This window comes from Mesocricetus auratus, unplaced genomic scaffold (assembly GCF_017639785.1).
Source record: "Mesocricetus auratus isolate SY011 unplaced genomic scaffold, BCM_Maur_2.0 Super-Scaffold_100014, whole genome shotgun sequence".
Taxonomy (NCBI): domain Eukaryota; kingdom Metazoa; phylum Chordata; class Mammalia; order Rodentia; family Cricetidae; genus Mesocricetus; species Mesocricetus auratus.
Window position 1 is genome coordinate 1788998 of NW_024429197.1, and position 11665 is coordinate 1800662.

At 46.1% G+C, this 11665-nt stretch overlaps 1 protein-coding gene across 2 annotated transcripts in view; it reads left to right on the forward strand.

Annotated features, from left to right (window-relative positions):
- The window catches only part of LOC101843704 (protein DDI1 homolog 2), a 42128-nt gene extending 30679 nt beyond the window's left edge, over positions 1 to 11449 (forward strand). The window contains exon 9 of one of the 2 annotated variants that reach the window (XM_021233577.2): positions 3527 to 11449. In XM_021233577.2, coding sequence (XP_021089236.1) covers positions 3527 to 5328 — 1802 coding nt within the window. In that variant the 3' untranslated portion in view covers positions 5329 to 11449. Of the gene's footprint in view, positions 1 to 71; positions 134 to 3526 lie in introns of those variants that run through there. The other variant, XM_013121259.3, reaches the window with a different exon arrangement.
- Positions 11450 to 11665: the final 216 nt, after the last annotated feature.

An 11665-nucleotide genomic window follows, 5' to 3' on the forward strand; every position in this document is an offset into this window, starting at 1 on the left:
TGCAGCCCTGCATGCCGTGTGGTTCTGCATTGTTAACCCTCGTTTGCTTGTTTGTTTCCTAATCCAAACAGAGCGTCAGAAGCCATGATGCATGTAGTGTGTGTGTGCTGCAGCTGGAGTGGGCCCAGACCAGGTATTTATAGACGTCACATTAACCTACCATCCAGTTGTCACCTGTGCTTTGAAAATCTCTGTCTGGAACCATTTTGGAAAGTCAAGACTTGCCGTCTCTGTTTCTCCCTGTTCAGTCTGGTTACAACTAGCCTGTATATATGTACATTTGCATGTATGTTGGCATATATATGTGTAGGCATAAGTTCTTACTTTAAATGTTATTGTTTATGAGGAGAGTCTTAGTAGAAAGTGCTGTTGTACCTACCACCTCTGACAATTGAAAATCCTGAATCACAATTACTGGTATCACAGCAATTTGTTGCAGATAACTTGTGAATTTCTTTTACTTTGAAAAGCTGGAAGTCCTCATATGTTTGAAGGGCAAATTTTTCTTCTTAGTGGGCAGAAATGGAGACTTGAGCCAAATGGCTTATCCAGAGCCATCGTAATAGGTGGGCTGGGTGTGGTAATGTACTCCTACCATCCCCTTCATGGACAGTTGAGGCAAGAGGATCCGAGGTTTGAGTCCAGCCTGGACTGTGTGGTGAAACTTACTTTTTTTCCCCAAACAGTAAGAGCTGAGACTTAGCCTCTTCTGTCCGTGGGACGCACCTGCTGCCACTTCTATGTTATCAGCAGGACTGTGTTAGTCTGAGTCCATTTGCTGATTGTATCTGAAGCAGAACTTTTAGGGTTTGGTGGCTGGTTGTAATTAGACTCATAACATTTCATTCTCTCTCTCTCTCTCTCTCTCTCTCTCTCTCTCTCTCTCTCTCTCTCTCTCTCTCTCTCTCTCTCTCTCTCTCTCTCTCTCTCACACACACACACACTTTAAGGACATTAGGCATAGTTAATGCCCATTAGCCTCCTTTTTCTAACCCCCTGTAGTACTGGCTATTTCAGTTTCAGAAGGATGACATGTAATGCTGCTCCTATAGTGAGTACAGAGTCTGCTCTAAAGCTTACCGTTCGTTACCTCACCTGCCTTTTGGGCTGTGCAGGTGCTTGACACTGAAGCCAGGGGTAGTACAAACTGAACTTCTTTCAAAGTCACCCTCATTGCTAAGATTGATAAAACTTAAGAACTTCATAGATTTAATGGAGTAGTTTAAACAGACAAAACCATTATCCTGTTTGCCACTAAACTATAAGAAAAGATAGTTCTTTAAGTCAGTAACTGAGCCAGCAGTAGCAGTGCATGCCTTTAACCCCAGCAATTTAGGGGGGCAGGTGACCAATGGGAGCAGAGGCAGATGGATCTCTGAGTTTGAGGTCAGCCTTTGAATACAGATCAAGTTCCAGGTTAGCCAGGGCTACACAGAGATATCTTGTGTGTATGTGTTGGGGGGGGGTCAATAACTGTAGGATACAGTGGCCCATGCTTTTATTTCAAGCACTGGGGAGGCAGAGGCAGGCAGAATCAATGCGCCTGGTCTATATAGTGAGTTCTCTTATTTGAGCCAAGTGTGGTAGCACCTCCCTATGATCCCAGCAATTGAAAAATAAATGGGGGTGGCAGAATCCCTAGTTGAAGAATAGCCTAGAGCCTGGTTTGCTAGGGTGTGCCTTTAATCCTAGCACTCAGGAGGCGGAGGATGAGGATCTCTGAGTTCAAGGCCAGCCTGGTCTACATAGTCAGCTCCAGGACAAAGGGCTACATAGAGAAATCCTGCCTCAGCTTAAGAGCACTGAGTTCAAATTCCCAGCAACAACATGGTGACTCACAGCCATCTGTAGTGGCAGTGGGATCTGATCCCCTCTTATGTTATAAAGGAAGGAAGGAAGGAAGGAAGGAAGGAAGGAAGGAAGAAAGAAAGAAAGAAAGAAAGAAAGAAAGAAAGAAGAAAGCCCAGCAGCCTTCTGCACAGCCATCCTACCATGCTACTCACCTGTCTCTGATTAGTGTGTCATCCGTTGGAATCCTAACTGCTCTCCGCAGGACTCAGGACTTGAGGAGTAGAAACCCAGCACTCACGCTGATGGTTCTATTCAGCACAAAGCATCCAAATTGAATTTAACTCAGGAGCCGATTCTTTGCAGCCTGTGCCTTTTGATTAAAGACATTATGGGTGTTTAGAGGCAAATTTTTAATGGTGCCAGGAGTTGGACCTATTGAGTAGTATCATCGTGGCATCTGCCCTGAGCTAGTTAGTGTTTGAGCCTGCCATCATATTTGAAGGGCTAAATTAGAGTGAATCCAAGTTACTGTTGCCTATGGAAAAACTATGGTCACCCTCCCTCCCCTGTACAAACAGCTTAAATCTTAGCTGGGCGGTGGTGGCGCACGACTTTAATCCCAGCACTTGGGAGGCAGAGGCAGGCGGATCTCTGTGAGTTCGAGGCCAGCCTGGTCTACAGAGCCAGTTCCAGGAGAGGCTCCAAAACAATACAGAGAAACCCTGTCTCGTAAAACAAAAAAAAAAAAAAAAAAAACAAGAGCTTAAATCTTGTTTGTTTTGTTGTGGTGTTTAGAAGCTGGGCATGCTAGTTAGTGGATTGTAATCCCAGCACTCAGACTGAAGCAAGAGGAATGCCGCAAGTTTCAGACCGGACAGAACTTGTAGAGAGCCTTCCTGGCATACAGAAAGCCTAAGTTTGGTCCCCAGCGCCCATATAAACTGGGAACAGTGATGAGCACCCAAATTCCAGCACTGGAAGGGATCATCTTTATATATCAAGCTAGAAGCCAGCCTGGGAAACATGAAGACTTGCCTGTCAAACAGTATCAATAGTTGTAGTGTTTGATCAGATGAATAAAATTCTGTCTGCTTCATCTTTAGGTTTGTTTTGTTCTTTGTATTGGGTGCTCAGTTTTGCTCTGACTTAGAAGCTTGACTGGGACTGAATCCACTGCTGGCTTCTGTCTTCTGGGTGTCTCTAGACATGTCAGCCCATCTCTCTTGGTTGCCCCACTTGTCCCCAGACTCTGGCTTTTTTTTGCGCTTCTTCTGTGTAACTTGTGCTCACTCTTGAAACCTGAGAAAGTGCACTGAGCCAGCTGTGGGGCCTGAGCTGTAATTCCAGCACTCACTCAGCAGGCAGATGTGAGGATCTCTGATCCTCCCACCACCCCGCACACCAGCAGCTCAGGCTGCATGGAGAGACCCTGCCTGAAGTAAACACACATGAATAAGTATCTGAGTGTAAGCACTGACACAGCCATTGTGAACTGCAGGTAATAGCTCTCCGCATATGGAATTTTAATGTTTCCTAAAGAGACACTCACATGGGGTGATGCCACCTCATTTGTCACAGAAAGATTCTTGTATTTTCTTGAGCCTCATTTTTGTAAGAGAGACCTAAACTAAAGGGTAGCTTCCATTCTGCAGAGGTTTCACTCTCTGGTCATTATGTGGTTTGCTAACTCATCTGTTTTCTTTCCCTTTTTTTTTTTTTTTTTAAACAAAAACAGAGAAAAGCAGTAAAGAATCTACCTCACTGGGAATGTCATCGTTGCTGACTTCAGATGGATTCCACCATCCAGCCCCTTCTTCAGGACAAAGTCCTGAGGTTGGTAGCTCTACGAGTCTTGCTCGTTCTGTCTCTGCTTCAGTCTGTGCCATCAAGCCCAGTGACCCCAATAGCACTGAACCTATAGCTATGGAGGCTATGAAGGCTTCGGCTGAATTGCAGACAAACTCTAAGAAAACAGATCCTTCTCCTCCTCCTTCTCCTCCTCCTCCACTGCAGGGTCTTCCTGATCTCGCTTCCCCAGCAGGCCAGAATCCAGCTATGCCTTTGCATAATTCATCTGAAGAAGCATTTGTTGCAGATAATCCAGAGAAATCTGCAGAGAGAAGAGCCCAGGGCCTCAGAGTTTATCTCCACACAAGACAAGACGCTAGTTTATCTCTCACAACTACTGGGATGCATGAACCACAAGGGTTTCTGGAAGAAAAGAGTTGGCATCCAGAAAATCAGAACCGCAGTCAAGGGAATGGCCTTCAGCCGCACAGTGAACCACACAGAGGGAAGGGACAGCAGAAGGCTTCACGTGACCAAGAATGTCTTTGTGACACAGAAGACCTTGAACTTTGTGAAGAAAATCAACAGGACCAAGAGAAAATTGTCAGTTTGGAAGCTGTGACGAGAGATGAACTACAGACAAGTGTGCCTCTTCTAAGTACAGAAGAGAGTCTTCTCGCTTCAGGGTACTGTAGCTGTTCATGCTCAGAAACCCTGATGGAGGTCGATGCAGTTGAACCGTCTCTGGTTGCTGTTTGCAGCTCAACAGGCAGGCAGAAGGCCAGCTCCAAGAGCCCTGGTGCATCTCATCTCACTTGCGATAATCCCTCCATGGAGATGGAAACAGTACAGTGTAACCCCTCGTGTGAGAGCATGGAACGTTCCATCTCGACTTGGGATTTCCATCCCCCAGAAGATAATGTGGAAATGTCTGCGATGGACAGCAAAGATAACAGCGCTTCATCTTCCCCCTTAAATGATCATGGTCAGCCCTCTGTGGAGGCACCCGAAGAATTTTGTTCATCTGTCACGGTGGCCTTGAAAGAATTGCATGATCTTCTGGTCATTAGCTGTAGGCCAGCTTCAGAAAATGCACCTGAAGGCGTTACCTGTCAGTCAGAAATGGAAGCTGAGAGCCAAACTGGTATTTTGGACCCTTCAGGAAGGAGGGCTAGAAGTGAGCATCTGACCCCTAGTGACCAGTACCCACAAGTCTCCTGTCCCCAGGCCACCTCTGAGTCACAAAGGATAGACACCACACCTTGTGCTGGGACAGAAGATGGAGCTTGCACTAGCTTCAGGGGCCTTGGCGATAGTTTGTCAACTGTCAGAGATCTTCCCAGGCCAAGGGAGTCAGTCAGGAAGAGCTGCTCTGTCGCCATAACCTCAGCTAAACCAGCTGATGAGTTGCATTGCACCTCAGGTGTAGAAATCTCGCCCCCATTTGCAGGAGGTGAGGAGGGTACTCACAGCCAGCCTTCTGAGCACGTTCAGAATCCAAGCACAGACGGGCTGGAGACCAGTGATGTCTGCCCTGGAGCTGCGCCACCCTTCGGTGGATTGGACCCGCCTGCCTCACAGTCCTTGTCCGCTCTTCCGCCTTTCACCTTCCCTGCTGCGGATGTTGACCGGATTCTTGGTGCTGGCTTCACTCTGCAGGAAGCCCTTGGGGCTTTGCATCGAGTTGGTGGGAATGCAGACCTTGCACTTCTTGTTTTGCTAGCAAAGAACATTGTAGTCCCTACATAATTGTGGGAAAGTGGGCCAGACCCTATTCCATTCCCTTTGTGAAAGTCCTCTCCACACAGATACACTCACCACACACATACACAGTATATGTAGAAACCTGCAAGCAAAATGTTGAGCCAGATTTTTTCCCCCCCGGCCAAAGTAATTTATGATCTTTTGTCTGATGAATTTGTCTATTTTACTTGTTAAATTTTGGGCCTTTTAAAATGTATTGGCAGTGTGTGCATACAAAAGCTTTTTATTCTCATTAAGATGATGTACTCTGGAATAAAATGGATGGTTTTCTGTATAGCATACCATTTTAGATGAGTGAATGCTTGGAAAGCAGGAGCCACGAGGAACCTGCCACCCGCTCAGCTAGGAACACATCAGCCCCTTCTGTGGCTCTGGTTGTACTGCGTGCAGAATATGGCTTGTAACAGGAAGCTGGGGAAGAAGTCATTAACTCCTGGAGTTGTGTGTGTGTTGACTTGTGTGCTCAGGGGTGACATTTAAATAAGGTGAGCGGGAAGGCTTGACACCTGGACAGTCTTGTGCATCATAGGCTGCTGCATGGATAGATTGCCTAATACCTTTAAGACGGTGGGTGGGGTGTGGGGAAATTTACATTAGAGTGAAACATGGTGCTACTTGTATTTAAAAAGGGAAGAGGAAAAACCTGATCATAATTCCATTTGCAAATGTCAAGGACTGTGAGAAAAAGATAATGGCTTAGACAAAACACTGGAATGTACTAGAGATAAGGCTTGGGGACATCTCACTGACACCCCAACCCTCATTGGCAAATGGTGAGTCCACATTCAACTCATGGGTTGGCTGCCAGGAGCCTAGCTTCTGAAATGCATCTTCCCATGCTCAGTTTGAGCTGAGCGAGACCATGAGCTGGGAGAACCTTTGTCCCTAGTCCTCTTGGTGCTTAGCCTGGTCGGTCTGTGAGTGTCCTTTGTGGTGGTGAATACAGCTGAAGTTGTGACTACAGTGGCCTTGGTACAGTTTCCATCCCTTTTTTTCCTCAGGAGTTTATTTTCTAAGCAGGATCCATGTCTGTGTTCTCACGTTGAGTCAGAGTGGGGCAGAATGCGTAGATGTGTTTATTGTGGCCTTTTTAGTGTATGTTCTCACCTTGCAAGTCCTGTGGGCCCCACTGTGCAATAATCCCTCCAGAGAGGTTTGAAAGCATCCTTTTCCTGGAATATAAGCTGTTGTCTTCTATGTCTGGCAGGAATCTGGAATCTTAAGGGTCTTGAGGATAATTCCTGGTTTCCAGTGAGAGGTGTAGTGTGTTGAAATGGATTTCTGAACTTAGCATTAACTGGTGGTTTGTCTAAAGTCAGTCTCTGTCTATCTGTCTGTGTCTGTCTTCTCTCTCTCTCTCTCTCTCTCTCTCTCTCTCTCTCTCTCTCTCTCTCTCTCTCTCTCTCTCTCTCTCTCTCTCTCTCTCTCTCTCTCACTCATTCTTACCATCAAAATTGAAGTCACCGAGCACAGACAGGTCATATCTCAGGAGTTCTTGAAACTTTAGGGACACTTACAAGGATCTGTCCTCTGATCTGTTTCTTCTTTGTGCCATTTTGTTTGTGTGCCGAGACTCACTTCAGTGACATGGTGGCAAGTCACACGGAGTGTCATGCTCCTCTCTGGAGTTAGGAAATGGTTGCTGGATGGCCCTGTGGTTTCCTCCTCTCCTTTAGGCACTCAGAGCATCAGGCTAGCCGAGAAGTTCAGACAAGTACAGCTTGTCCACCGTCTGCGTGTTCTGCACCAAAGATGTGTGTGTGTGATACACTGGGAAACTGTTCCCAGGATTCTGTCACCCAAGATTAAAGCAAGACCAAGTAGCAGTCCAGTGAGACGTGGATTTGTTGGGGGTGAAGAGTGTCTTAGGGCTACAAATCTTTGGGGCCACACGGTGGGGTGGATAGAGAAGGTACTGATGACAGTCTCACCAGAAGGCTTTTTGAGCAGAAGAACCTGGCATGCAAGCCCAGGGGGCTGGCCACCGACTTTTTATAATGTGGGTTCTTGGGAGATACCCCTAAGCAAGAGTGTCATCTCCAGTGTCATCGCTACAGTAGCTTATAATATACCTACATGTGTGTTTATTTGTAGAAGCAAACTGTTAGAGCAGTAGTTACACAGATATCCTTTAACTGAGCTTAGCTCACTTGCCAATTACTTGGTTCCTTTGGATTGTTACTTTTGATTTTTAAACACTGTCAAAAAATAAAACGCTCACATATATCTTTATCCCCAGGAGGCAGGCTGATCTCTGTGAGTTCAAGGCCGCCAGAGCTCCATTAGTGAGACCCTGTCTAAAAACAGAAAAGGGAAAAAGAATCTTTTGTCTGATATTTGTAAAGTTAGAAATTGATTGGCTTAAATTGAGCAGTCCTAAGACAGAGGACATTAAGGAACATGACACTTGCTGACCTTCCTTGTCAGTTTTCCAAGAGTAAGATCAAATCCTTGTGAATACTAGTGTTTAGCATGTCCGATTACAGCCATAACCACATGGGGGAACTTTTTCAAACTGTGTCAGGAGGTTCAGTGGTCGGCACTCACCTCCAGCGGTGGTCTCCACGTATGCACCAAAGAGGATTTTCTTGTAAGCCTTCTGCTGAAGCTGGTGTGTGGAATGGGGCTTGGTAGCCAGACAGTGTAACTGCAGCTGGAGACTTGGCCCTTTGGTTCTTCGAAGGCCTTCATCCCACAGTTTGGGCTCTGGGTGTTGATAGATGAAGATGAGACCAGTTGTTTGTCAAAGGAAGATTGAGTAGATGGTGAATAATGTACGAAAACCTCAGCCTCAAACCCTAGTCCTCTACCCAAAGCATTTCTCTGGCAAGAAGGTGCCTAGGAATGGGGTAGGGAACCTGGTGTCACTGGTTTTATAACCAGCTTGTATAGCATCTGCCTGCCCATCCCTCTCTACAGCTTTCTATCTCTAGTGAAAGCCATAAGAATTTGTTTCAACTTTTCAGCTCATGTCTATACATAAATATGTAAACTATCATCTATAAGGTGATTGACAAATGTTTCGCATAGATTGAAGAGCAGCTTTTATGTGTACAGATGTCTGCTTTTCTTCCTACTGTGTGTATAATAAATTGCCTTGCAAATAACTGTGCAGGAGAGTCAGACAAATTTTCGTTTTTGTTGTATGGTGTTTTGTTTTTGGAGATAAAATCTCGCCATAACCCAGACTGTCCTCAAACTCATGGCAATTCTCCTGCCTCAGCCTCTAGAATGGTGGGATTATAGGCTCACACTACCGTGTCCAGTTCACCCAGTGCATTCCGATTGCTGCCTGTGCCTGAACTGACTGGTAGGGCTTGGTGGCTTAATGGTAGCACTCCTTCATCACATGTGAGGTTACGGTTTGATGCTTACCACCAAAAAATAAAAGTAAAATCTGTTCTTGGTAGCAGAGTCTGTAACTGACTACAAAGGCAAAGGCTACCATTCCTGAAGAGCGGAGGTGTCTTGTCTCAGTAGTTAAGATAGCATTTTGTGTTTCCTGTGACTGTGTTCCTCTTGACAGCAGAAAGTCAACACAGCGGTTCCTGTGAGTCAACGCACTGAGCTGTGAGTTTTCTAACCCCCAAGTGCTGGCAGAGCCACAGTAAGGACCTTGGGGTCCCTGAGTACTGGCAATGAGCTCCTGTGAGTTACTTAACCCCCCCCAAGTGTTGGCAGAGCCTCAGTAAGGACTTTGGGGTGAGCCTTGTATGTACTTGCTTTTCTTTTGTGCCTTAATTTTTTTGAATAGCAGAAGCATCACATCTTGGGGGTATCAGGGAAAGGGCAGAGGACAGCTCTCCTGGAGAGGGCTGGCCACAGGGTGTGGTCCTTGATTTGTAACCACATTGATTCACTCTTTCCCTGCATCAAAGATTAGGTCTCCCCAGACAGGAGTTTCTGCATTCTGTAAACCAAAAATGGCTTCCAGGTGATTCCTAGGTTTTCTGTTGTGTATTTTGTGCTGTTAGGGAGAAATCAAATCTTGCATCCTAGATAGGAAATTGACTCCTGTCAGGTTATGCAGTGTAAGAAAGAACCCATTGATTTGTTCATCAAACATTGAGTGCCCTGATGCCTGAAAGCTTAGCAGCAACTGGACCAAACTGAGCCTGGCCTTAGAAGCCCTCAGTCTAGAAGAGACGTGGCAAGTTTTAACTTAGGTCTGTTTTTACCTATTGGCATGTTTTTGTTTTTGAGAAGAGATGTGTTTTGTTTATTGTTTAAACAGTTAGGGGCTGGTTGTGGTCACGAACACCTTTATAGGCCAGTCAGGGCCACAAGGAGTTGTCTCAAAATGAGTAAATAAAAATAAAAAAACACTTGAGGATGTAGGGGAATGCAGCCCATTGATAGGTAGAGTGCCTAGCTGCAGGAAGCCTTCGGTCCAGGTATGCAGTGTGCATGTAATCCAAGCACTGCGAAGTGGAGGAGGATCGAAGTTCAAGGTCGTTCGTGGCTACATAGTTTCAGGCCAGCTTTGGTTACATGAATCCTGGTCTCCAAAAAAGTGGGGGGACAGTTATGGGTGTGGCTCCATGCTTGCCTGGCACACAAGGCCTAGGGTTTGAGCCCCAACACTGCAAGGAAAAAATAATTTTAAATAAAAATTAGAAGTAACCGGGAAGATGCTGAGGAATCAGTGTGTGATACTGTCAACCAGAAAGGAGCCGGTGGGCCAGGAGGAGTTCAGGAATGGAAGAGGAGTGGCAGTGACCTTCCCTCCCTTTAGGACTTCGCATGTCACACTGATAGGGGTGGGTAGGTGGGTGTGCAGCATCCTCCACCCTCCAACCGGGATGCTGACCATCTGGGAGAGCTCAGCAGAGGCCTCCGAGGGATGTGCTATTTTAAGGCAGCTGAGTGCAATGTGTGGAGATGGAAATCCAGAGCAGAAAGAATAGTGAAGGATGGGTGGGGTGGGCCCGCAGGACTGCTTTGCAGAATTCTACAAGACACTCTGCAACCCAATGCATGCCTTCCTGCAGCATAGAAGACATTCTCCAACCCAATGCATGCATTCCTGCAGCATAAAAGGAAAATAGGTTGTTAGTGATTTCTGGGCTTCACAGTTAGGAAATACGCTCAAAAGTTAAGCAGTAATTATGACTGGGGGGGTAAGGGGGTTGAAGCGTGGTGGGGGACTGCTAAGTTTTAGGACAATATCTGGGGAAATGTACCAAGAAAATGGCTTGAGAACATAGGAGTTTCCTTACCTGCCAAGTTTGAACCACAGATTGGGAGATGTCATGTAGTACAAGATCAGGTTGCTTCTTACAGAGCTGTGAGTGGCTGATTTGGGTAAGGGGCATTTTCCCTGGGCCTATTGAGGTGATGAGCAGTGATTGTACTTCTTGGTGTCCCACAACCTGCAACCTTAAATGAATGACTTAATGGCTTGCAGAGGTGACCTATGTTCTTACATGAGCCAGCCAGATCTGTGTTATGGGCTCCTTGACTGGACCGTAAAGCCTGGGAGACAATACATGGGCTCACAGCATTCCACCCCAGTGCTTAGACTTGTGCGCTCCCCTGCCCTGGGTGTCTTCAGTTCTGGCAAGACATCAAAGGAATCCCTTGTGTCTATTGAATCTACTCCATATCATGACCCTTTCATGAGACACTAATTGTGCTTTTGTGTCTGGATCTCTTCATGGTGATTTAGCCTGGCAACTTCACCCCCCCAGCAAAGGCTTGTTCAGTGGTTTCCTAGCGCCATCTGGCATACCGTAGCTAGGAAGCCCACTTTGCTGCTTGCAGTTGCCTGTGTATCACGAGGCTTCCTGGCTTTTCTTGAAGCGAGGCTGGTTGGCACAGTCTGCTTGCCAGTGTCCCAGTCCTGTCCAAATGCTTGAACTTACGGGACTGTACTCTGTAACCCCAGAGCTGGTTGCATTGTACCGCTGGTTAGGACCTGTCTGCAGCTCAACGCACTAGATGCCTTTGAGTTTGATTTTCTTTTCTTGGTCACACTTTGAAATGTAAGTCAGCCCTGAATAATCCAAACACTTTATTTTATTTTTCTTCTTTAATAGGAACTTTCTGAAGAAAAATGTGATGTGTAAAACCTTTGATATTTAAGATAATAAAGTTTTTATCATAAGATTTTGTTTGATCTGTTTCTTATAAGTTGAGTTTGCTCCCGTCCTTGTTTCCTGCTTACTCCCTGCCTTTTAAACTGTTTTCTGCCCAGGTACTGGGGCAGCATTGCACTATATACCCAAAGTCGGAAGGAATGAGCAGCCATGAGAACTGACTCAGGTTGCTGGAGATGAGCATTTTGTGTGCATTTGGTGCAGAATAAGAACAGTGGCAGTGG